The 26191-nt window shown below is 40.9% G+C and overlaps 1 protein-coding gene and 1 long non-coding RNA gene across 3 annotated transcripts; one reads left to right on the top strand and one right to left on the bottom strand.

Moving 5' to 3' along the window:
* Window positions 1-267: 267 nt before the first annotated feature.
* LOC115593297 (AP2-associated protein kinase 1-like) lies at window positions 268-23118 on the top strand. 2 transcript variants are annotated; one of them, XM_030436803.1, is made up of 20 exons: window positions 268-1374; window positions 2506-2624; window positions 4707-4815; window positions 4954-5096; window positions 5819-5940; window positions 6245-6326; window positions 6579-6711; window positions 6817-6920; window positions 7241-7323; window positions 7487-7647; window positions 8115-8236; window positions 8370-8717; window positions 9316-9461; window positions 9560-9768; window positions 9849-9938; window positions 11352-11435; window positions 11550-11657; window positions 11840-12010; window positions 13063-13170; window positions 20889-23118. In XM_030436803.1, the coding sequence occupies exons 1-20, from the start codon at window positions 1212-1214 to the stop codon at window positions 21593-21595; spliced, it is 3312 nt and encodes a 1103-aa protein (XP_030292663.1). In that variant the 5' UTR covers window positions 268-1211; the 3' UTR covers window positions 21596-23118. The 2 variants fall into 2 exon arrangements, with proteins under 2 accessions (XP_030292663.1, XP_030292664.1); XM_030436804.1 differs by lacking the exon at window positions 20889-23118 and adding an exon at window positions 13870-18831.
* Window positions 23119-24222: 1104 nt separating this feature from the next.
* LOC115593193 (uncharacterized) lies at window positions 24223-25116 on the bottom strand. Its single transcript, XR_003986266.1, has 2 exons — window positions 24904-25116; window positions 24223-24603 (listed from the first exon to the last, which is right to left on the bottom strand). It is a non-coding gene; the product is annotated as an uncharacterized LOC115593193 (long non-coding RNA).
* Window positions 25117-26191: the final 1075 nt, after the last annotated feature.

Genomic DNA, 26191 nt, shown 5'->3' with positions numbered 1-26191 from the left:
GTAATTAAATAAATGTTAGTAAATGCACTTAATTATTTCCCACCGTTGTAAACCAGATACAAACAACTTGTGTATGTAGTTTCTTGTTAATTGGCCGTATCTGGTGGCTTTGCGGCTATTTTGCATTATAGAGGTCACAAATCCTCACATATCAGAAGTGAAACCAGCCTGGTGTGAAGAGTTTTCTCCACTCCGTGATCTGACGTGAACGCAGCACATGACCACATCGACGAGGGGGAGGGGAGGCTGCAGCGGCGCGCTGAACTACATTACCCACAATTCCGTCCGCGCGTCAACAGCAACAGCTAGGATGTTGCGATATCGCTGGCAGCCAAAGACTGCTGTGGTTGCAGAGATTAGGCTGCTGGGTTGAGACCTCTGTCTCATGTTTTGATAGATGTCAAATCGTGGGTTTTGTCATTTTGTGCCACAGTTGCGACAGACGGAGGCTCTGGTCCGCTGTCGACCCTGCGCATGTTTGTGTTGACGAGAGGCTTCACCGCGCTAATGCGTTAGCTTACTAAAAAAAATCATAGTTTTACCGTTATTGGAAGCAATTACACAGCTAGACGGGCAGCTATGTGCCACCAAACGGCTCGCCTCGCTTGACTGAGGATGGAAACATTTTTTCGGGCAACGCTATCGCACAAGTTACACGTCGGATACATCGCACGCGGAGACATTATCTTCAGAGGATAACCTGGATAACCTTACACGAAATGTCATAGCGCGTAAGTGGCTAGCACTTAGCTAGCTTGGTAATGGCTGGACGAGATGGAGAAGGACCTAATGTTATCAGCAGCAGCAGCAGCCGCAGCAGCCGACCATGAACAGCTGGATGGATAGCTAAAGAAAGACTTTCTCCGGAGATGCTTTAGCCTCCTGGGTGGTGTAATTCACTTACATAACGGCTAGTCGCAACCGCTCTAGCTATCACCAACTGGCTTGTGTTGGTAAGCAAATGGGAAATTTGCTACCAGGAATCTGGGTTGACTCCACATCAGCATCGTGAGTGACAGAACCATCACTGCTCGTCTTGAGGCTACAAATAGACTCGAAGGCTCGAGGCGGTCGTTTTGGTTTACAAATCTCGACCTGCGTTATCTACTTGTGCAATAATTCAGCCTGCAGGAAAGGCAGGCAGCTCGTCTGTGACTGAAGACACACACACACACACAAAATTATAACCCTCCTCTTGACGCCTCGACAACATGAGGAAGTTCTTTGATTCTCGTCGGGAGTTGGTGAGCTCCGGGCCTGGTTCTGGAGGAGGAGGTGGCAGCTCCGGGTCCAGTCATGCAGGCGGAAATTTCATTGGCAGAGCCTTCACTGTCGGGCGGCACCAAGTCACTGTTGAGGAGATCATCGCTGAAGGTGAGAAGGGACTGCACAGACCAGATGATGCCATTTGTTTTTGTTTTCACCTCTTTTTTTTTTTATTTCCATGCATCTTGCTCAAACCAAATGCGTGAGTCACGTGACAGAGCAGGGATGTAACCCTATGCCATTCCCACAAGACGGATGCAGCTTTGCATCCCTGTATCTTGGATACATAGATGCAAACTAGAGGCCTACTCCTCTCGCTCAGCTGGGCTCTGACTAACACAACACTCTCCTCCTTTTGGCTGTTTTTATGATTCAGAAGTGTGATTCAAGAAGATGGAAATTCACCTGGTGCAGCACAGTTGGTGTGTTTGGTTTAAAGTGATTGCATATAGGCTGAGTGTGGATCACAAGATGAATTTCTTTATATTTTATTCTATTTTCTGAGACTGTTTGGCATCAGCACCAAATTACTGATGCTGAAGGAGAGGTCTGTACTTAACCAAAATATATTTCTATTGAATTGGTTAGTTATTTTCTTTGCACATCATGTGAGCTAAAAGTCACTGGCCGTTTTTTTTACAGACTGCATCTGTGCTAATGCAAGTACAGTGTAAGAGATGAACAGGGGAATATGAATGAGAATAATAAAGGAAGACGGTGTTAACCCCCAGCCTCAACTTGCACCCACATCCATAGGTATTTCTTGCAGTGAGAGTGCCATGCAATAACCACACAAACGCCAAGTTGAGGATGCAGCGAAAGCCACAAAGCCTGCCTGAAATTGATGACTCTGTCACAACTAAACTCGGCAAAGTGAATTTGTGGCCTGAGCTGTACCAGATGGTTGGGCCTCAATGTAGGCCTCTACGTAAACCCTGCAGCAATGGCATGACTAATACATTACGCTATAAGGCTGCACCATTTGGTCCTGATTGTCTGTATTGATGTAAGGCTGCATTAATACACATTTCAACAGTTGTTGAAGTAATTTTGTGTAAAAATGCGCACATCTTGCCCTAAAAACACAAGTGCTAATGGCTTAACACATCCATATAAGTCTTATACATTTTGGTTTGATTGTAGTTGAATCTGTCATTAATCTTTTATGCATCCAGGTTTTTGGTAATCATGTCTTTGAGGACTGAAAATTGGAATTCATCTCGTTCTCCAATCCTGCAGGTGGTTTCGCAATCGTGTTCCTCGTGAAAACAAATCAAGGGGTGCGCTGCGCCCTGAAGAGGATGTATGTCAACAACGAGCATGATCTGCAGGTGTGCAAATGCGAGATTCAAATAATGGTGAGTCGCTGACATTACATTTTCTCTCGCTCCTTCTCACACTGAGCTCATGTGATTTTCTCCCGGGGATTAAATCCACAATTTGAAGGCAACTGCAAAACGAATGACTCGTGAAAGTCTAATTGTTTCAGCAAAAGTTTTCTGGTCTGCAGGACTGAAGTGCAGATTTCGGTACACAAAGCCTGCAGTGGGCTTGTTTGGATGGGCGTACTGTATTTATTCATCTGGTTCTTGGTGTGCTTTGTTTTTGTTTTCATAGTATTGTCTTCCATGTCCTGCTCACCTCCTGAGACGTCTTGAAGAATGAGTTGTAGGGATTATTTGTTTGCAATGAATTCTTAAAGGACCATCTTGTTCTTGATGCAATGTTTTTTATGGAGTGTTCATTGTTGAACTTGTTAAGAAAAATGGCTTAATGCATCCATATAATGCATATGGGGTCTCTTTACAAATTTGTCACAAACAGTCACTGCTAGAGACGTTCTCTCAAGTTTAGTGCACTTTAATCTATAAAGTTAAACATTGACTGAAAAGGATATTTAGACGCAACAGTTTATCTAGGTCTTTAAATCTCATGTTTTCGAAAGCAACATTTGAATAGACAGACTGTTAAGTGGTAATTATGACAACATGTAGATCAAATAATTAATATGTAACATTTCTGCATTCAGATGGACCTTAGAAATTACATATTGTGTGCGTTTAAATGTGTACAGTAATAAAGTAATAATAATGATAATCATCAACTTATTGCACACATTACTGACCATCAAAGCTACATGTCTCTCTCATGTAAATGTACTGATACAAAAACTAGCTGCGACAAAGGCTGACTGTTGAATTGCTTCATGCCTCCCGTGTCTCAGCCAAAAAGCTGCACTTGAACACAACGCAAAGACCACAGCCAACGGCCAACAAGCCTTGTACGTTCTGCGCCTGCATGAAAGGAAATGTCTACCATTTTTTGTGATTAAGAAGCTTTTTTTCAACACCACTCAAGCTATTATAGCTGCTTATAGCCGGAAATATGTCTGATAAGCAGTTGCAAGTGGCACTGATGAAGAGGCGAAGGAGAAAAATAAGGAGAAGCTGCACTAAATGGCAGAAATCATGGATACTACTGCAGCGCTTTCAGAGGGCTTTCCCTTTCTCTTTCTGTCCGATGCTCTCCGACAATGGCCGACAGCTGACTGTCAGCCTGGTGTGTAAGGGCCTTAATGTATAAGGATCACATTCTGGACTATCCCAGCATCGTCCAATGTCTTGATTTGGTGAAAATCAGAGCAGAACTGGGATTTATTTAGTGTATAACAGGCCACAAAATGTAAGCATCCCACCAGCAGTCTCAGTTATCTTAGTTTGTTTTGAAGCATTTTTGTAGCTGTACCCTTTCACTCATGGCGTTCACACACAGATTTGAGTCTTTTATGTCTGAAGGAACACGAAGGAAGGAAGGAAGGAAGGAAGCAGTGGATGGTCAAATTACAAAAAAGGGGCTGATCGTATAAACATTCGACAGAATTGCAGACAGCACGTTCTTACAACTTGGGCCTAGTTTTGCCTTTGAAACAAACACTAACAGAGTCTTAAATTTGGTTCAAAGACAATGTCTAGTGTCATTCTTCTACATCATTTTATCATGTTTTATTTACCTCTCAGTCTGTCTCATTCATTCTCTCTCTCTTGCTCTCTCTGTCTAACACACACACACACATACACGCACACACATATTCATAGACAGACAGTGCTTCACCTCAGCTGCAGTGCTTGACATTTTTTCATTACCTAATAGGTTCCTGATTTCAGCTCTCCTTTGCAGCGCCCTCTGCAGGCGATGGCATCACACTGCATCACAAAACACTAGCCAGACCAGATTGAGTAAAAGGGTTATTGCGGCATTAAAATTAATTACAGAAAAATATGAAAATGTTTCCTTCCTGTTTCTTTAACTTATTGAAAATAAAATTCTATCCGTTGACTTAATCAGTAGTATTTGTGCTCACTTTGCAACCATTTTTGTTTTGTTTTTTTTATGCACAGTGGTTTGTTAATGCCCTTGAATGTGTGTTTGTGTTCCTGCAGAAAGACCTTGTCGGTCACAAGAATATTGTTGGTTATCTGGACTCCAGTATTACAGCTATGGGATCAAGGGATGTATGGGAGGTTCTCATACTTATGGACTACTGCAAGGGTGAGTGCAGAAAGGAAATGGGCTGTGAGTGGTGAAAGAATTAGAGTATAAGTAGCACTTTCGGTTTCAGAATGGATTTGTGTGAAAGTGTTAGGAAATAAAAAGCTAAGATTCAGTCATGTGGATCTTATTTTTCAGGGGGGCAGGTGGTCAACTTGATGAACCAGAGGCTGCAGACCGGCTTCACCGAGGCTGAGGTGCTGCAGATCTTCTGTGACACCTGTGATGCCGTTTCTCGCCTGCACCAGCGCAAATCACCCATCATCCACAGAGACCTTAAGGTGACACATTTTGCGTACTGGATGCGACGGGCTGCCATTCTATGTTAAGGCAGGGAAAAACACCTTCTGTAGATCACCGTGCTGTGTGATGTCTTGATTGACATGTTTCTGTGAGTTGAAACTGTGTTTAATCATGGAAAGCTCTAAGAAAAGGGGAGGGAGGGGATGAATGTCAGCTGTCAAAATACTTTGAATACGTCCATTTCTGCAGACCCCAGTCAATGTGGTGTGGTTGTGTGCTTTGCTAGCTTATCTCAAACTTAAATGAGAGTTCTGGGTTTAACTCAAGCTGTGATTTTCTTTGGTCCCCCAACAGGTAAATTAGGTTTGGAAACTAACTTTGTAATAGGCTGAAATCTGCCGATACTCTCAAATATATCGTATTAGTGTATATGATGTCCAATATGAGCCTACTGTCTACTGCACTGAAGTCATTTCAGACAATACAATTAACTTCTTAACTTTACATATCTCTGTCACAAATGTTTGAGGGGTTGCGGCAAAAAAAAAATGCATGTATATCAGCCAATATATCGAAATCGTAATGTTTTTTTCCCATAGTATTGTCATCGACCCCAAAAATCGTGTATCAGTTGGACTCTATTCAGAGTGTTGTTATAAATGGAGATTAAATAGAACATAAAACGTATGTAAGCTAGTGCAGAGATTTTCTACCTGGAAGATATTGTAAACAAACATTGTGATTGTTTCTACTCGTGCAGGTGGAGAACATCCTCCTGCATGACAAGGGTCATTATGTGCTGTGTGACTTTGGCAGCGCTACCAACAAGTTCCAGAGCCCCCAGACTGAGGGAGTGGCCACCGTGGAGGAAGAGATCAAAAAGTGTGTGCCTCTTTTCACCTGCTTAAGCCACATTTGCAAATTTCATTCATAGCTCTCTCTTCAGGTTGGCTGCACAGAAATGTGTCAGCAGTTTGTCATTCATCGGCAGTTTTGTTGTTTTTATTCACCTCATCCTCATGTGGACTGTGGAATTGTGCACAGCGCTGTTAATATTTTGATGTGTGTGCAAAACAGGTTTAGCTTGATGGAAAATTTAATGTGTTCACTGCCAAATTAAAAACATATAGTTTCCAATTAAATGTGTCCATTTTAGACTAAATAATTTGTACCTGTTATCTTTAAGGTACACAACTTTATCATATCGTGCCCCTGAGATGGTGAACCTCTACAACAACAAGATTATCACCACAAAAGCAGATGTCTGGGTGAGTGAGGAGGATAATAACGACAGGGATTCATATAAATGCAAAACATACTGTATATATTGAAAACTAATGTAAAGAAATGCCATTGTGTGACTTACTGTTTATTATCGTTAATCTTGGTTAATCTCTCCTCTCCTCTCCTCTCCTCTCCTCTCCTCTCCTCTCCTCTCCTCTCCTCTTCTCTCCTCTCCTCTCCTCTCCTCTCCTCCTGTTTGGTGTGATGGGGTGTGTGCATGTGATTGTCTTCTCCAGGCACTGGGCTGTTTGCTGTACAAGTTGTGCTTCTTCACTCTGCCCTTTGGTGAAAGCCAGGTGGCCATCTGTGATGGCAGTTTCACCATTCCAGATAACTCCCGCTACTCTTATGATCTTCACTGCCTCATTCGTTAGTCCTCCTTAAACGTTAATTACTTTTCAACAACATCAAATTCAATCTGCACTTGAAGCTTGAATACATATTGAGTCTCACTCTTTTCATTTAATTTTTCAGGGTACATGCTGGAGCCAGACCCAGACAAAAGACCAGATATCTACCAGGTGTCCTACTTTGCTTTTAAACTAGCTCAGCGGACCTGCCCTGTTCAGAATGTGAAGGTCAGTCTCTCTCAGCACCAGAGTCAGCTGAAATATTTGGATTTGCTCGTCTTTCTCTCATCAGGAATTGATTTTCATGTCTTATTCAGTGGAATCTGCTATAGGTTTTTTGTCCAAGCAATCAGCTGTCAGGCTCTGCAGCAAAATCTGCACTAATTCATTAGTTGCATATAGTAGAAAATGCTTGTAAGCACTGATGATATTCTTCATTATTACTGCCAGCCCCATGAAGTTTTACCAGTGTACTATTTTCATTCATACTGTTGTCTTGTAAGTCTTCAAGCTATCTCTGATGACTTTGCATTTTTTCCATAAACCAGAATTCTCCAATTCCTACTAAACTTCCTGAACCAGTCAAAGCGAGTGAGGCTGCTGCAGCAAAGAAGAGCCAGACTAAGCCCAGGCAAGCACGACCTGCTTACATTGTATTAGCATGAGAGCTGTAGTGACACTACATTTTGTGGAAGTAATTAGGTACAGTCAGTGTTCTGATACTCATTAAATAATTATGTTAACACTATGTGCCATGATTAACAAGAAGGCCAACGTGCTCCCTTTGTTGCCAGACTGACAGATCCAATTCCCACCACTGAAACCTCCATCACCCCTCGCCAGAGGCCCAAAGCAGCCCATACCCAGCCTGCGGCTGGCATCTTACCCATCCAGCCTGCTGCTCTCACCCCTCGCAAGCGAGCTAATCTCCCTGGTGGTGCAGCTCAGCCTGTGGGTATGTACAGCACTCCATCCTTATTCTCCTCTCCGTCGCAGAGAAAAGAAGCTGAGGTTTTGAATAAAGATGTGCATAAGTACAGGAATCCCTCTAATCCTTTGTGCACACAGTAAACGCTGCAATTCTCAGCAGGAACAGATCAAGTATGCAGGTTAAGACTTGTGCAAATTAAAGCAATCTAACTACAGGCCCAAATGGATTATGTAATGATTTTCTCCACACTCTGAAACGGCGCCTCTGTTGATATCAATCTTTGTACCTGTTACTAATGACTTGTATGTATTAATCACAATGGAACAGATTATATAATCCTCTTTAAATTTAAGATGAATATTATCTGGACTCCTACGATTTTTATGTTCCTTGATATTTACATTGTTTCACATTTGTATTAAGTATAAAGATGTAATTTCTTTCCATGCTGTTGACTAATGTGTTGTCTGTGCTCTTTTAACATCCCACAGGAGTCAGCCTGGACCTCTCTCAGCCAGCTGCAGCTCTGCAGTCACAGAAGGCACAGACTTCAGTCCTGCCACTCATCCAGTCACAAAACAATTCAAGTCAGGCTGCAGCTCAACAGAAGCAGGTACATACTGCTGGATTACAATGAAATCTTGTGTCTGCATCACACAGATGTAACAAAACATTCACAGTTGTTTTTTGGATCCGCAGCATGAAGGTATTTAAGATGCAAATGAAATCTTTTCTTTGTGTGACAGCCGGTGCAGCCAGCCACAGCTGCCGGAGCAGAGACAGCGGCAGCAGCAGCTGCAATCGTGTCACCAGTGACGAAGGCTGACGTCCAAGCACAAGCACAGCCAATAGTTCAGCAACAGACCACGCCTTCTACCGCGGTCGCCACAGCTTCCCAACCGGCAGCCCAGACTCCTTCGAGTCCGGCCCCTCCTCAACGTCCAGCTCGACGCAGGCAGGCCAGCCAGGCCCAGCAGCCGGCGGCTCAGTCTTCACCCAGCAAAGCGACCGCTAGTCAGCAGCAGATAACTCAGCCATCAGCTGCCCAAGCTCAGCCCACCTCCAGCGAGATCAGCCAAAAAGCAGTTGAGACGGTGAGTGGCCTTGTTCTCACCAACCAGCTTCAAAAAGTGTCTAAAAGTCATCATCCCTGCAGAAGTGTCAGGTCACTTTTCTTCTCCTTAATCTTTAAAGTGCTTTAGTCTGGTGTTCTTTTTGTCTATCTAGTCATCAAATGTTTCCACTTTCTTCACAAATGGGATTTAGCAAAAGTAATATTGAGGCGCGTTTAGCTCAGTTGGTAGAGCGCGCGTCCCATGTGCCGGGGCTCTGCAGCGGACCTGGGTTCGACTCCCAACCCGGGCCCTTTGCTGCGTGTCACTCCCCCTCTCTCTCACCCTGTTTCCTGTCATATCTTCAGCTGCACTATCAATAAAGCCATAAAAGGCCAAAAAAATACTTAAAAAAAAAAAAGAAAGAAATATTGTACAAATATTTACTAGGTACTTAATCTGTCAATCATATTGCTCCTTTTCCTCGACTGTGAGTGAAATTAAACCTGAATAACATGACTTGTCAAAAAATGTGCGCCTAACCTTTAAACATATTTGGCTGTGACTCATAAGATCTTTCATGAAATATATCATGATCTTCCATCTTGTTTTATGTTCACTCCATGCCCCTTTTGAACAGACTCCACCTGCTTCTCCAAAGACAACTGAAGAGCGAGGCCACCAACGCACACCGAGCGACGCCGCAGCGAGCACTGTTGCTGGAGTCCCATTGAGTGACGCTTCACAGCAGCCACAAGGAGCTAATGGAGATGCTGCTCTCAACCAGTAAGTGGCATGTGTACTGGAATAAAACTGTTTTAGATTCAAGTCCTCTCCTGTTTGTTTTATCTATGATATTTTGTGTATTTTCTTTTTACCTGTAGATCACTTCCATCTCAAGCAAGCACCGCCCAGCCTGTTCAGCCAAGTGCTGGTGATGCAGGGCAGGACCAAAGCAAAGCTGGAGCCGCTGTTCCTGTGTCTGGCAGTGCCTCCAACACCCCCACACAGCCGGCATGGAATCCTTTTGACGACGACAACTTCTCTAACCTCGGCGCTGAGGAATTCAAAGCTGAGGAGAAAAAACCTGCTGGTAAAGTTTGATGCAAGCGTATATGAGAAGTATTTCTAGTAAGCAACAAATTGTTGATAACTGGGTGTTTCTTTTCCCAGACGCACCTTCAGAACTCGAGCCAACATCCTCTGAGGAGTTGATACCAGGCCTGCTGGACTCAACTGTGGATATTCCACCCCAAGAAACTGGTATGTCTTCACATACATGAAGACACATGAAACTCAATACGTGTAATAAAGCTTCAACATGTCATGAAAGCAGCCAGCAACGGGCTGTAACAATCAAATACACAACAGGGGTTGAATCTTGTAAAATTGTCGGAAATACTTTATTAACTTTAAACACATTAGAAGGGAAATTAGACAGCAGTGTTAGTAGCAAAATCAGGGGCGATAATCAGTCCATCACTAAATGACATCGGTTATTGACAGATCAACTACAGACCCAGTTATCAGGAGGCTAATAAAAGAGTGAAAGCAAAATCATTGTCCAGCCTGTTAAAAACAGTCGACCAGATGTGTCAACCAACAGGAGCAGTAACACACTGATGCTGCTGCAAACAACACATTTACCTGTGGAGTAGACAAGAGAGATCAACTTGTGTATCGGATGTATACATGATGAGGGAGGATACAGAAAGACCAAAACTTTAGAAAACACGAAGCAGACACATCCAGCATCCAGTTTGTTTTATAGTCCTTTTTAAACTGATTACTAAAGAAAGAAATGTTGCTTTCTTTTAGCTTTCAGTTGCACTTGATTTGTATACATATTATATACTAATACTGCATGTATTTGGCGGGACATGACCTGTCCAAACTCCACAGCGATTGTGCACTTGGCTCAAGTGGTTAAAGCTGATATAAACACTCATTCTCTTACTTGGCGAGGCAGGTGAGATTTATGGTTAAAATATCCTGATAAGTTGTTTCCCGACTTTACTGTACTGATGTCACTTAATGCATTGTACTGTATGAGTTTGATTTATGTAACACCAAACAGAGAGATAACAGTCTTAATGCACTTCATCCATTAATCTGATATCTTTAGGAAGCTTTTGAAAGCAAGGCCTACCTCTGTGCATCACATTAATAAAATAAAGGGTTTGTCTGAATAAAACAAACAGTATCACACTAATGATCTTGATGTAAAGAGTTGCTCTGCTGCTCTGCCCAGTTTCCTTTAATAAGATAGAGAAGTTTAAGTATTGATTTGCTCATATTCTGTATCAGATGATAGGGTTGCTTAGAGTCTCACACACTCTGTGAAAACATGTGCAAGAGAGCTCATAACATTTTTTGAATTTCCTGTTGGGTTAATTAAAATGCACTCAAGGAATTGCTGTGTTTATGTGGACAGCTGAATACATTTAATACTTTTTGAAAAACTGGATTTAAAGTATCCATGGGCACATTTAAATACCAGCGAAATAGTCACACTTTTCTTGGTATAAATTGATGTAAATGGCTGAAACAAGCATTTCAATTGAGGCTCACCAGCTATAAAAGTCTGCATCCTCCCAAAATGCATTTTAGCCTAATAAGCTAGGCATTTTAATGGATTCTATATCTTTAATATAAAGCACTGCTTCTGTTTCCTAGTTGAAAGACCATCAGCCATCGTTGACGTGGATTCAGGAGCCTCACTGTTGGTTGTCCCTGATCCTTTCGGTATCGATGCACCGGGTAAATATATCCCTCTGTTCTTTGTTTTAGTTATGTATGCTTCAGCTGCTGTTCTCATTGCACATTGCTCAAGCGTGTCTCCTTTATTGTGTCCAATTCTTTGTTGACCTTTAGAGAAGCTGATTGAAGGACTCAAATCTCCAGACACGTCTTCGCTCATGCTTCCTGATCTCTTGTCATTGTCTGATCCCTTTGGTGGCTCTGTGGAAGAGTCTGCAAAAGGTGTGTGTTTCAAAATGTATTCAGTCAATGTATTTTTTAACCTAAGAGTACACAACTAATGGTGAAGAAATAACACGTTCATCGACTTATTAAAATACAAGAGGTTGTATCTTTCTATTTGAGCCATAACTAAACTTTGCTCTCGTTTCTGTCTACCTTTGGCTCCTTCTGACCCGTTCCAGACCCTCTCACTGCAGACGATTCTCTCCTGGGCTGCTCTCTTATCTCCGGTCCGTCCGCCCCTCCAGCAGCAGGCAGTGCCGCCTCCTCGGTCTCATCTGCTCCCAACTCTGCTGCCTCCGCTTTGGATGATTTCAGCCTGTTGTCTGGAGACTCCGCACAGCCTAAAGCAGGTAAGGTAGAAGAACCTAAAGACTTATTCACATTGGTATTGAACTCCAATTCTTTTTGATTAGTGAGAAAACTATTTCCATACCAAATTCTTTCTCTTACTTACTTACTTAAACTTCAATTAGATATTACCTTCAGTGATCCTTTATTACTTTTTTCTGTGTTATATTAATAGTTTTTAATTATTAAGGAAAACATCACCAAACTTCTTTGGAAACATTTTGTTTGTCTTAGTTTCCTTGGGAGCAACTTGCAGCCTGAGCCCCAGTACTGTACAGTACATGGGCAGGCTAATTTGATTTGATAATTAAGATGTTTTATTTATCAGAAATCACATAACATGTAGTGTATAGAGCTGATAAATCTGCTGTAAAAGAATTAATTTAATTTAATCAATGTAAGTTGGACGTAGCTGACTCGTAACATGGAGCCTTGATAAACTACATCGACATACCAACGTCTTGAGATGCCAATGTTAACATTGTTAACAAGTTTTCAACCACTGGGCGGCAGCAAAAGCATTTCTATTAGTTCTTAACAAATTAATCTAATCCAAATTGATCTTGACATCATCTGTGTAATGTTTTTATGCTCACAACTTCATTAAGCATAGAAAATAAATAGGTTAATTTAAAAGCAATTTAAGTTTTCAGTTTTCCTTTTGTTTGTAAATTTAAAAAAAGATGCTTCTTCTAAGTGTGATAATTTGTAAAACCATATTGTGAGTCCCTAATTGAGAGCTCCGCAGCTGTGGTTCAGTTGTTGGTTTTTGGCTGGTGAAAGGAAGCAAGCTGTATTGAAGGTGCCAATTCTGAAACGCTGCCTGTTAACCAGCTGCATGATCCTAATTACCACCGATCTCTCCTCATCATGTCTTATCAGACAGGCTTTGGAGAGCTTCCACAGTGCTATCTTTTTTTTTGGCAGTAGTTTCAGTTTTTTTTATATATTTGGGTAATCGGAAGAAATCTTTTCACCTTTCATATCAAACTTTTTCTCGGACTACTGAGCTTTCATACTCCATGATCAGCCTGCCTTCTTTTATACCCTGCAGACTCATCTCTCCTGATCTCAGACTTTGAGCCCCAACAAGCCAGTGCAGAGGCCGGCGAAGAGGACGAGTTCGATCCAATTCCGGTCACAGGCCGAAAGAACTCCCAAGGTGAGTCTTTCTCATTCATTCTCCACAAGGAAGCACAGGTGGTTCTGTCAGGTATGTCTTTAAGATTAAAGACAGGTAGCCCGATCTGGTGACACCGTGTTGATGTTGGTCCTATTACACCATCGATAATGTTGCTCCAGTGCTGTCATTACAAATGACCATCACGTTTTTGTGATGTGGTAACTTTGTGACTCAGGGAAAACATGCCCAAGTAGTTTTGTTGCCTTACCCTATCTGAACTATGACAGAGAACTAAAAATAAAAGGTCTGGTCTGCTGGTTGAAAGTCCTGAGCTTGACCCATTCACCCACCACAGTCTGCTTCCTCTGTGGACTTTGTTGCTTTCTTGGACCAATATGAATTTGAATTGTAGGAACAACACCAAACTTGCAATACCAGACAAACCAAAACAGGGACTGGCTGTTTATTGGGTTCCCATCAGTTGCATGCTGATTTGCTAATTAATTAATGAAATGGTCAAACCTACTAATAACTCAGAGTTAAGAATGTTTTCAAACCAGTAGAAGTAAATGGGTAAACTCTGCCCTCTCTCTCTCTCTCTCTCTCTCTCTGTCTCTCTCTCTCTCCCCTTCCTTAACCGCTCTGTTTGCTTGTTGTGACCCCCGCTCCACTGCCCCCCCCCCTTCCCTCTGCCCTCTGTTTGCCTCATCCCAATTCCCCCCTTGTTTCTCCGGCCAGTTTCAGGAGGCCACTCGCGCAGTAACAGTGGTGGCTCTGAATCCAGCCTGCCCAGCTTGGCGCGCTCCCTGCTGCTGGTGGACCAGCTCATCGACTTGTAGGCACCCCCCCCCCCAACCCCTACAACCTCCCCCCTCCATTAGATGCTGTAACACTGGATTAGAGACTGGCATAGCATAACGGCAATCAACACTGTTGTCATAGTTAGCTTCCTGCACCCCGCCCTCGGCTGTCATCTCAATTCTAGTTCTTACAGTAGAAACAGCCTTCGCCATTCAGTGCTTCTTCATTCCTGCCCTCTCTGCCAAATCGATTGCATTCTCTGGCTTCTCTTCACCTCTCATCTCTCACCCTCTCGCTCACGTTTTCTCTTTGTTGTAGTCTCCACACATCACCATTGTTACCGTCCATCAGTTTAAGAGTGGCCAGCTAACATCATCCTCTCTAAAGACAAACCATTACATCTTTCAGGATATAATATTGCTATCCCTTTTGTTTGAACAATATTGCATTATGTCTAATAGCAAACAATAGAAGATCATTGTTGTAATGTACAATAGGCATAGTTATAAGTGGTCGTAGTTATTATGGTGCACAAGTGAATTTGTCGTCGTTTCCCTTTTTAAATTCTCCTCCCCACATTTATTTGCACATTTTAAAGTAAAATCATCTAAAAGTTGAATGAGCTTTTGTTGAAATTAGTTTGGTGTATTTCTTCTAATTAAAGAGAAATTTAGTCATGTAGCCTGATTTGCACAGTAGCATTAATGTTACCTTTGTCAGGGTTGTTAGATGGTATATCTTTAACAATTTAAAGCTGCTATAGATTAGACTGAAAATTACATCAATCTGGAAACAGAACAGCCATAACAAACGTCCTGCAAACATCACACTTAGTAATTGTGATGAAGGGAAGAGCAGGATGCTTAAAGTTTCCGTGATCAGTAGAGATGTTCCAATACCTTTTTTCCTTCCCAATGCTGATACTGATACTTTGTGTGTCAGCCATTACCGAGAACTGATCAGATACAGTGCTTGATCATATACCAGTGCTTCACAAGAGGATATAGGGCAAGAGATGAATGGGACACAAACGTTACAACTACAAACAATGAGAAGGACAATTAGAAGCAGAATGGTTGACAAGACTCTAGCACAATAACACTTCCCGCACACAGAAAAGCGACAGGACTTCAACTGTTCCGCCTCCTGGGACCCAGGATAGTCCCCTTGTGATTTCAGTCTTGAGGTCTAACTAAGAAGCCTTGATTAGAGGACCAGATAAGTAGAGTTAAGTGTCGTCGGCATAGTGCTGACAAAAAACCCCCCCAAAAAACAGACCCATACTGACACTCGATCCAGCATTTTAGGATGTATTGGCAATATTTATGATACTGGTATCAGAACAACCTTACTGATCAGATTTAACAGCAAAGTGCCATAAAATAATCTGTGCATAAAAACCACTGACTGTTTGAGCTCTAAAAGTGTATCAGCTAAACTCACAAATTATCTGTCTGACTATTCAAGGTTAACTTGTTTTCCAGAGGCACTGTACTTTTAAAAGAGGAACTACTTTTTTTTTGAGCTTATCTCTCATTTTATCCGTGAGGCAAGCAATAGGTTGTTTTTGAATTAAATGACAAATCAGGGTCATTTAACATTTGTTTATAGCAGTGTGCCATATCAATAGAAAATGCATGAAATCATGAAAATAATTTCAATAATCAACAATAATGGGAAATCGTAGAAAAACAGTAGCTATTATATATATATATATACATATATATATATCTAGAGAGAGAGAGAGACTATTCATGACCAGTCAGGTCATTTTTTTGGCACTAACAAACAGTCTAATATGGCATTTGAAAAAATAATTTTCACTCGCTGACACTTTTATTTTGAAATTAACACAAACATTCATCCCGCATTGTGCAAGCCTTCCTACATTCCTGTCATTTGTTTACTCCTCATTTATGTAAATAGGTATCTGCAACCCCTGCGGGCTCTTATCCAGACCATAGGATCGGTTATTCTTCCCATGTATATATGAAGTCATTGTCATAAAGCTTTACTTGTGGAAAACATAATGCTTTACTTGTGTGATCTCATATATACATCCATATCTAAAGATATGGATGTATAAATGATTGAAAAATGACATTGTTTTCCTGTTAATAAATGTTAATATGAATAGAGTGTTAGAGAATGAATGTAAGAAATAAATATTAGTCTATAATTGAAAAAAATATCTATGATTCTTAACACCATAATCACTGAATAATATTGAAGAATACTATATAAATATTTCATTCCTCTTTGTGGAATTCTGTGTTGAGAAAGTTTTTTTTTCTTGGTTATATCTACTCTATTATTGTCCGTACATTCAAATGTATAGATGATAATCCTAGTCTTTGTTCAAACCTGGAGATTAGGCTGAATCCCATGTCTTACTCCAACCCCCTCTTCTTCCTCCTCTGTGAAAAGAATGTGAGCCTGTGTTTTGTTTGTTTACATGGACTGACGAAGGATTATATTTTTATTCAAAACAGTTATCTGGAAAGTTGGAGCGTAACCTCTTGTTTCATTTCATTGCTAAACTAGAAACTTTTTCTGAACTTGTGCTTCGTAAAGCTTTGTTTTTGCTTTACCAGGTATTAGTGATCACAGACTTCATATCAAAAAGCATGGCAGTGTTGTTGAATGTTACGTTCATGTGTGTTGGTATACAGTGTTAATGATAAGTGTGCGTGTGTGTGCGTGGAGTCCGAATTGTTGGGTGTGTTTTCCAGTAGCCTATTGTGTTTGTTGTTTGCTGCAAATATGGCGACGGACACGTTGCCATTAAAATCTACTCTAAAAGCACAGCACCCCCCCTCGCCCTACCCAAACCCCATCCTCCCCATCCCTGAATTCTCTCAGGAAGTCAGAGCTACATCACTCTCTCTGAGAGCTGGATACATATTGGCTTACTGCTCCCCAGTCTCACTGTCCGCTGGAAGTCTGCGCTCCATATTACAGTTAAGAGAGCTTGTCTGATAGGTCACGTGTGAGGGGCTCTGTGAAGTGTGAAAAGGTTTAAACCTGCAGTGAAGCTGCTGTAGCCGTGCTTTGTTTATCAGGCAGCATGAAATCAGCTGTCCAGGGTTTGAAAAATCAGCTCCAATCAGCAATATAAATGTTTCTGTAGGATCAAACAAAGTTATTTTGCTTCTCATGCATGAACACAATGAGAAGACTGCATTAACCTTTTTAATTTCATCGTGTCATGTGAGGAGGTGATTTCAAATAATATTAAAAGAAACAGTGTGTTTTTCTTGTTAAATCTAGTAATTCAGTAAGAGATTCAGAGATATGTTTGAAGGTGCACTACGCAACCTTTTTTCAGGGCTATAAACAAAACAAGACGGCACAAGCTAAAATGAGTTTTAGATAAACTTAAGCCAATGTTTACATTTTTATTTGTGAACATTAGAGCTAAAGAGGCTTGTACAGAGGAATATATAACAATGGTATCTAAAAAAGTTACATCGTGCACCTTTTAAGTATTTTTTTTTACACTAACAAGGTTATTTTTTTGAATGATAAACAAATCAGTCATAGTGTTGACAAAGTGCACAAACCTTTGTGGTTTTTCACATGCTAGTTAGATATATTTCACTTTAAAGGTGCAATATGTAAGAATTTCGATCTAAAACATTCCAAAATGACCTACAATTTACAAACAGAGAGTGAAAAAACAGCGGTGTTGATGATATTTTAAAGACAACTGTGTATTGTGTTACAAAGATATCTATAAAAGTTAGCATGCTAACCACCTAGCACCTAGCCAGTTTGTATCTCAAGAGGTGATAGCCTGATATGAAACAACACCAACACTCCTCTGAGCCCCCAGTCAGCTCATAAGGCCGCTAGCTCCATAGTTAAACAAGCTTACTAGCTAACATTAGCTACGATTAGCAGCAGTTAACAGTTACTCTGGTGATCTGCTGCCCTCTATTTGTTTTGAGTGTCAATTAGACAGGTAGCAAATTCTGACATATTGCACCTTTTATAACATGTTATATGAAATAAAATGTAGTTGGCTGTTGAACAAGCAGTATAAAATGAATCTCCTCAAAACTGAATCTCAAAAGCCAGTCAAGGGCCAAAAGCATGAAGCTCAGTTATGCCCCTTTTCCACCAACATGGCACCAGTTCCGTCCCGGTTTGCAAGCCTAAGTCTGAACTGTTCAGAGCATTTCAACCAAGAATAAATTGGTTAAAATCACGAACATTGGTTCCCAGCTGGAACCAAAAAGATGTCCATCAAGAGCGAACCCGAGTGGGTGTGTCATATCCTACAAGTTGTAGTGCGTTATGCAACACCCTCCATTGATCATGTGTCCTTGATCACATTGTGTCCTCAGTGTGGATGTGGTTCACCAAGGTCGCAAGAAACAGAACCGGAGCTAATTTGGTGGAAAAGGGCCACTTAGGGATATATGCACATGTCTCGATTTAAATTTTAAATGATCATTTTATCTTTGGAAAAAATTGATCCCCAGATGTATTTACTGTAGGTACTGCATGTGTAACTGAAGGCTCATGTTTTTTTTCCATCCTCTTTCTGATCCTTCCACTGAACAACTCAATCATTTGCAGTTACTGTTTGAACCTATGCAACTCCCGAGCTTCTTCTCCCTGTAGCCGCCTGTGTGCTGTTGTAATCGGTAAAAAGCCAAGCAGGTAGTGAGATTAGTCCTCGATGTGAAACAGAAGCCCCTCGTTATTTCTCTGTTGTTTTGCCAAAAATTGAAAGCTGTCGATTTACCTGATTATCTGAGTGTACTGAGACACCTCTTGTCTTTATGGCCCAAACCTGCGTCAGAGCTGTGGTATCGTGTGCTCCTTCTATTTTTGTGAGATAATTAAAGAATTATAAAGGGATGGCAAATAAAATACAAATGTGAATGTCAACGTGTTGAGTATTGATTTAAAGGTTTTTACGTCGTTATATCTCAAAATATTAGATGAAACTAGACACCTCAACAAAAGTACATGATAGATAATACATAAAACAACTTGGTTCATAATGTTTTTTCTTCAGAAAAAGGAACATTGTCAGCGTTAATAAATACTTTTTATATTTTTTTTAAAAAACACACATGGTCGATAAACTGAGACTCCAATTTTTGTACACAAATTTTGTTTTAAGGTCTACTGTGTGAAAAAGTTAAAGGCATTTTCAAAGTTTGATACATTAAGTTGAGATGAAGACTACAAGTGTAATAATTTAAAAACTCTTGTTTTGTTGGAGTGAGTTTACCATATGAAGGACTGAAACTGCCAAAAATCAGAAATAGATGAATAAGTAATTGATGACTCAATAGAAAAAGAAAAAAAAACACCCAATTAATTGCACCAAAAATAAGATTTAAAGTAAATGTAGACACTCATATATAAAATATATATAAAAAGGTATTTTTAATTTGCCTCTTTGTTTTAATTCACATTTGATTTTGTGGATCTACGGGGGAACGATTGCAAAAGAGAACTAAAATGAATACATTCAAACTCAAAAGTCAAATAAATACAGAAGTATAAATCTGTGTCATATTTTATAAATTAATGAATGCCTACATTGTTGTTAATATTATTTTTGGTGCATTTAGTGGCATATTAATGTATTTGTTGAGCCATTTATTTATTTATTTATTATGGTAAGTGCAATGCTAAATCAGCGGAGTGCTGTTTTAATTGCTTCTTATTAGATTTTGCATGCAAATGTGTCTGTGTTGAGTCCTCTGGCTGAGAGAGTAAGAGTTAAGATTATCTGGTGAATGGTGTGTTAATGTGTAACATAATACAGTCGGGCAGGTTCAATGTTGAATGCACTAATCAAATTCTTATTGTGCTCAAATAGCAGGTTAACTCTACTCAGGTAAGACCAAACATCATCAACTTCATGCCCCATGAACATGTCCGTCCTTTTTTTTGTTCTTTGTATTTTTTTGACTGTGGCTCTTTCATTTTTCACTTTCCTAAATGCAGTCAAGAGTCGAGTGTCAACTATGAGACTAATCCCCAGATATTTTGATAATTGTTGAATCTGTCTGAGTAATTCTTAAGGTAAAAAAAGCCAAAATCTCTGATTCCAGCCTCTTAAGTGTGAATAGTTTCTCATTTTTTAATCCTCTATGAGAACAAACTGATTATCTCTGAGTTGTGGATGAAAAAAGATATTTGAGGATGTCATTTTGGGCTTTGGGGAACACTGATCATCATTTGTCACCATTTTCGGACATTTTATAGACTGACAAATTATCAATTAATCCAAAAATGAATAGACTGATTATTAAAAATTGATAATGCAGCCCATGCAACCCTAGAGTCAGGAGTTCACCTGCTGCTGAGTGGGTTAGGATCATTTCTCCAGCCAATAAATTAACCTTAATATTGAATCGTATATACTTGGACTACTTTAATTTTCAACCGCCACAACTCAACACAACAACGATATCAAAGGTGCTTGTCTTGTACTACATACACATATTAGGTCAGTATTGGATTTTTATAAAACTCTAAAATATCTGTTGGCCTCAGAAATCTTGTTGGGCGATTTTTCATATCTCACAATTGAGCTTACTGATGCACATCATGTGTAGGATGTTCCATTTTAAGAACGCAGGAATATGTTCGAATCATTTAGTCTTACTCAACTCCAGAGTGCAAGAAAAATGTTCACCAGAGTGGAGAATGAGCTTGAGTATAGGTCAGATATTTGTAGTTTTACTTATTTTTTTTCACATACCTGTGGACATAACCATCCTGTCTGTTCTTTGTCTTTATTTATCCAGCTTTGTTGTCCTTGTTCTTCAGTGTTTCTGTATGTCTGTTCCTGTTTAAGTTCATTAAGAGCAATGAAAAAAAGGGTCAAATTTGGCTAAAATACTGATACTGATTCTGAACAAAATAACAAAATAGTGTAAAAGCTTCAGAGGTGTCTTACCTTCCTCATTTTTTCTCGCATACAGACCTGCAGAGGGAGCTCAGCAGTAATGTGCTGCCAGCCAGTCACACTGCAGCTTCTGAGGAGAATAAGAGGCAGAGGATCCAGCAGCGCACTGCTGCATGTGTCCAAAATAAACACATGTTGGCATCAGACGAGAGAAGCGTACCACACACTACGATACCAGTTACGTCCACCAGCCTGCGTTGCATACCTGGCAACCAAGTATCCCAGTTCCAGTCCCCAGACAGCCCAGTCACCTCTGATGTCTTCCAGCTGGCCCCTTTTAAAACGCCAGCAAAAGAAAGTCGGATGGCACTCAGCAGCTCCTCCGTTTCTGCGTCTCACAGACCTGCTGAGGTGTCTGATGTTTTCCTCCAGGCACCGTTTGGAAAGAGGCAGGAAACCACCAAAGCTGTTTCTGGTAACACTCACATACTTAAGTCTGCTGCACAGCAGATCCGGCCCGTCAAACAGTGTCACCTGGTCCCAGTATCATCTCCTCCTGCTCCTCAGTCTCTCAGTGCTCGGGCCCCTCATGTGCACACAGAGGCGCCTCTGCTCCAGCAGCCAGTGGCGGTGCACCGTGTCGTCTCCAGGATCGGTCAGCAAGCCGCCATAGGTTCGGTCGCTGTGGGGCCTCTGCACGCCTGGACCATCGGGGGACGGGCGCTGGAAGACCCGTTCACTGCCGCACCTTTTCATCCTAGATGCTCTCAGGGGAAACCTTGATTTAAAAAAAAAAAAAAAAGTCAGAGGTCTTTCAGCCAAAGTACAGTTGAGTCGCAGTATTATGCAAATTCCTTGTGTAGTTATACTCTTGTCATTATTGCTGCAGTATTAAGACAAGTAAATTATCCTTTAACCAACTATATACTTGTTTAAGTTCTACCTCAGTCATGTGAGTGCATCATTTCAGCACTTTAGTCTGAACTAAGACTGAGTTCTTAAAATGGACCTGAAGGATCGATCCTCGACTCAATTGAAGATATCATAAAGGGTTCTGAAGAGCCCAATCTGTAGTTCGTTTTTATGTATGAATAACAGTTTTATTCAAATCATGATAAAAGTATTAGTGTCTCTCAATTTATCATAATCGAAAGTGTGTCTTTTTGACTCAGACCTTTACAAACATTAGTTTTGTATCCAAATATTTAACACTATAACTAGAGATAGTTTTCATAGTCATCAAGTCAGTTGAGCAGTGGTTGCAGGTTCTGTTTTAAAGGTATATTAGGCAGAACTTTCATAAAAGAGCGCAAAAATGCTCCCACATCAGCACTTATGATCGACTAGTGTGTGCGGCCAGTCTGTTTCTTTAGAGACCCCGCCCTCTGGCTGTATTTTGTTTGTTTTTTTCATTATTATTTAGCTGCGCCCGGGATGTTTCTGGGTGTCCGAAATCCTGTAGAAAGATGGTTGGTGTTGAGTCTCATTTCAGGTTCTTCAAATAACAGACGATTTTGGTTGATGGCTCGCCAGCCTGGAGCAACCAACTTTGTATGGTGTGTTTACAAACAGCAACCGGAAAAATCCTGCACCGCACACCTTTAAATCTCTGAAGCCCTTCACTTTTTTCGTACACATTTACTGTAGATTACGGATTGTGCCTTGGTGTCATTGCAGGCCTCAGCGTCAGTGCTGCAGAAGATACCAAACATTTTGCTGCAAGCCAAAGAAACCAGTGGAAATGAAGTGTAATGGTGTGAAACATGTTCCCAAACAGTTTGAAGGACAGGACAGAACTTTACTTTCACATTAAAATGTTTTTCGAAATACTTTCAGAAAAGAGATGCGAGTGACCCAGAATCCTAAAGGGCAGGTCACTACAGACCTTTATACTGGAACCCGTATCACAAGATTTCAAGCTCAAGATGCTTAATAACTGTTTGCAGGTTGCTGCTGCAACTTTCCCACAAACTGCACCATTGTAGTTCTCTTGAAAGGATTTTTTATGACCTGATAATGTTTGTCTTTGGCCTTGGTGTTTGAAATGATGCATATCATGTGTGTGTGTATCGGAATCAGTCCGAATGCATTCTCAAGAAAATGTGTTGAAAGAAAAGTGATAAGATTTTAAATAATGCTTCTAATTTTGCTTTGGCACAGATAAGGACTTATTGTAAACCATGCTGCCTTTGCTAACAGTATTCGTATGTTTCTATATCATCTGGCTATTAATACTGGACATTAGGAAGGGTTGTCAGTGAAGATAAAACATTGAACTGTATTTTATTAAAGGTTTGTAAACATAATGGATTCCTTTTTATTTCCTCTAAGGGGCACACCACATCAATATGCTTCAGGCTGATACTGGTCCAGGTGACACCCGTTGCAATGATTAGCTGCAATGATCAGTAGATTAATAGATTAGAATGATAATAGAGCTATCATTTCAGGCCTTTTTCTGACCGACAATATGCGGATGTTGACTTACACTGTGGTGTCATCTGACAAATCAGGGTCCAGGCTTTCATGCCGTGCCTATCATGGTTCATGACAACAAATGTTAAAATCTGAGCCAGTTCAAAAGATGTTTTAAAGACAACAGGGACTTGAGGAGGCTTTCTAATAGGTATTTAATGAGGATTATGAGTCCCTATTCGTCTGTATCTTGGCCGCAGCAGATGTTGTTAGTCATACCAGATCATGTCAATAAAAGAATGCAGAGAAGAATTGAAAAAAAAAAAAAAAAATTGATTGATCCAGAAAACTCTATAAACACAAGTGCTTGCTATTTCATGGCGGGCTGAAACTCCAATAAACAAGCATGAAAACATGTGAGTTACAGTTTGAAACTCCCAGTCCAGGAAGAAACGGGGGTATGTTAAGTTTACGTGGAAAATGAGACACTTTTTATTCAGAAATGTAAAATGTAACCTGATCTCAGATTCGGTAAGAGGTCGATCAACTTAGGACAAGAAGACCGCATGGAAAAAAGAGGGGAGGGAGCCGGGTCGTGAGCTGATTCCATCACAGTAAACATGTCAGGATGAATGGAAAGAGATAGGGCTGAGGCATTCCTAGGAATTAGTTCAAGGCTGTGTGCAAAGTAGACAAATCTCTGCGACAGTGCGGCTGATGAGCGGTGTGACGTCAGTGATTGCCATTGTTTGTGCAGCCAAGGTAGACTGAGCACTGGTCAAGTTGAGGCCACTGATGAGCACATATACAGCCTGCCCCTTTGAGTTAAACATATTTGTCATTATTTGGTTATTTTCTAATGCATTTTTTATTTTTTTTTCCAGAAAAGGGAACCGACAAATGAAACACACTGGTTGTCTCATGCACATTGCACGAACAATGCTCGCTCTTGTGCTAAGGGATTTTTGCAGAGTGGTCAATTTGGAAAATAACAGAATTTAATTACATTTATTGTGTTACATGTTCATTATGGAAAACGGAAAATAAACTCTCTGCCAACAGAAAGCTGGAAACAAACAGGGTCAGAAATAGACTTTTATAAATGGTCCCCAAAGCCAGTCTTAAATCCTCAGTTGCTTTTCAACAGGAAGATTTAAGAAGCATTTTGTAAACCGTCTTTTCGCTGCTCTCTGATGAACTCGGTCAAGTGTTGAGCTGTGTAAATTCCTCTTCCAGATCTCCATGGCATCATAGTTGGATTTTGATTTTATTGTCTGCCTCTGCGTCTGGCAGTTTTTCTCAGACACGCCTCCATTAGCTCACTTCCCACAGGACTGCAAGTCCGACTGAACGCGCCTGTGAAAGCACTTCTGCAACTGAGGAATACACATGGAAAAGATATAATGTGGTTTATTTTTGTAGATCTGAGTAAGAGTCAGCTGACTGGCTGCTCCTTGGCTTGTTGCATAATCCCAGATATCAAGTTACAGTTTGTATGTAGATGGAGTCTATGGGTTACATATCTTTATTTGTCCCCCCGTTAATGCATTCACATTCTAGCTGTATGCTCATTTCCTGCAGTGCCAGCCAGGAAAGCAAAGCATCCCAGATGTGCTTCTCGTGCCAATTCCTCCAGCTTTTCCATATGTTTGTAGTGGTGCCCAAAGTATACTCACATGGAGACACGTGGGGCCGTCTTCATCAGGTAGAGCAACCACCTCAACTCCTCTCAACAATAAGTGAATCCATACATCCAGCTGTATTTAAATGACCATTAACATGTGTGGTCATAATCAGGAGGCTGATTTATAACCAGGCCTTTACACACTGTACCATCCCTGCCTCCAACGTTAGGACAAGGCCCATAAGTTATTTTTGAGAGGCCCTGCACACACACACACACACACACACACACACACACACACACAGGTGTTTCCAGTTCTTGTTGATTTGACCTCTACTCAGGCTCAAAATGGGCGGAGCTACACCGAGATTTACATGATGTCAACAAACTTTATGCAGCAATAAAAGTCCCTGGGCTCCGTCTGAAATCCCTCCCTTTTTACCATACAGCGCTCTGTAACCACCACCCTGCATTTATATGAGTGTCTGACTTCTGAGTGTAAAATGCATGCACTATATAGCGCCCTCACAAATTCTTGCAGCAGACATTTTCACTTAACGATAGCAACATTTGAATTGCGTGTTGCTGTTATTCATGACAGTGTGACAGTAGAGCAGTGCCAGGGCCGCGGAGGCTTTGACAGCTAAATGATTATTCATTTTGCTTTTTACGAATGAGTGAATGAGGGAGTGGTTTGGGACAAATACATGATTCTACTTTAGGTTGTCCTAAAGCACTAATAAGCCCACAAAATTAAGAGGGAAGTCAGGGTGATGTCACAATTTGCACACACCCAGGGAGCCCTGAAACAAGGCCCAGCGTAATCAGCCAAAGTGAAAACACCAGCAGTGGTGTCAGTTTTGTGATCTGTGATCTAGAAAACACTTGTGGTACTGTTTTCAAACTGTGACAGCTTAACTGACAGTGTTACTTTAGGTTTGTATCTATGTTCCCCACTGTTCTAATTTCCACAAATCTTATGTTCCAAATGTCCTTTGTTCCCATAGCTCTTGTTTCCCGGGTCACATGTTCACGTTTCTATGTTTCCGTGGTTCAATGTTGCTAAGGTTTTAAGTTCCCAATATCATATGTTCCCAAAGTCCTGTGTGCCCTTGTCAGTATGTTCTCAAGGCCCTATATTTTAAAGGTCCTAGGTCCCCAATGGCCTAGGTTCCTATAGCTCTAATAAGACTATAGGACTAAGTTCCCAAGGTCCTAAAATCCAAAGGTCCTCTGCTCCCATAGCGTTATGTTCCCAGGGTCCTAAATTCCAAAGTTACTATGTTGCTGCATTCAGCAGTTCGATACACTGTTCACACACATTAACCCTCCTGTTGTGT

This window comes from Sparus aurata, chromosome 12 (assembly GCF_900880675.1).
Source record: "Sparus aurata chromosome 12, fSpaAur1.1, whole genome shotgun sequence".
Taxonomy (NCBI): domain Eukaryota; kingdom Metazoa; phylum Chordata; class Actinopteri; order Spariformes; family Sparidae; genus Sparus; species Sparus aurata.
Note: the sequence above shows the minus strand (reverse complement) of the source record. Positions and strands in the feature narration are given on the sequence as shown.

What these genes read in the sequence shown, in the direction of transcription:
- LOC115593297 (XM_030436803.1), top strand. Translation starts at nt 1,212, where the DNA reads ATGAGGAAGTTCTTTGATTCTCGTCGGGAGTTGGTGAGCTCCGGGCCT. An exon ending in GTGGAGGAAGAGATCAAAAA is followed by an intron (nt 5,941 to 6,244) that starts GTGTGTGCCTCT and finishes GTTATCTTTAAG; the next exon opens with GTACACAACTTTATCATATC. An exon ending in GCCCTGTTCAGAATGTGAAG is followed by an intron (nt 6,921 to 7,240) that starts GTCAGTCTCTCT and finishes TCCATAAACCAG; the next exon opens with AATTCTCCAATTCCTACTAA.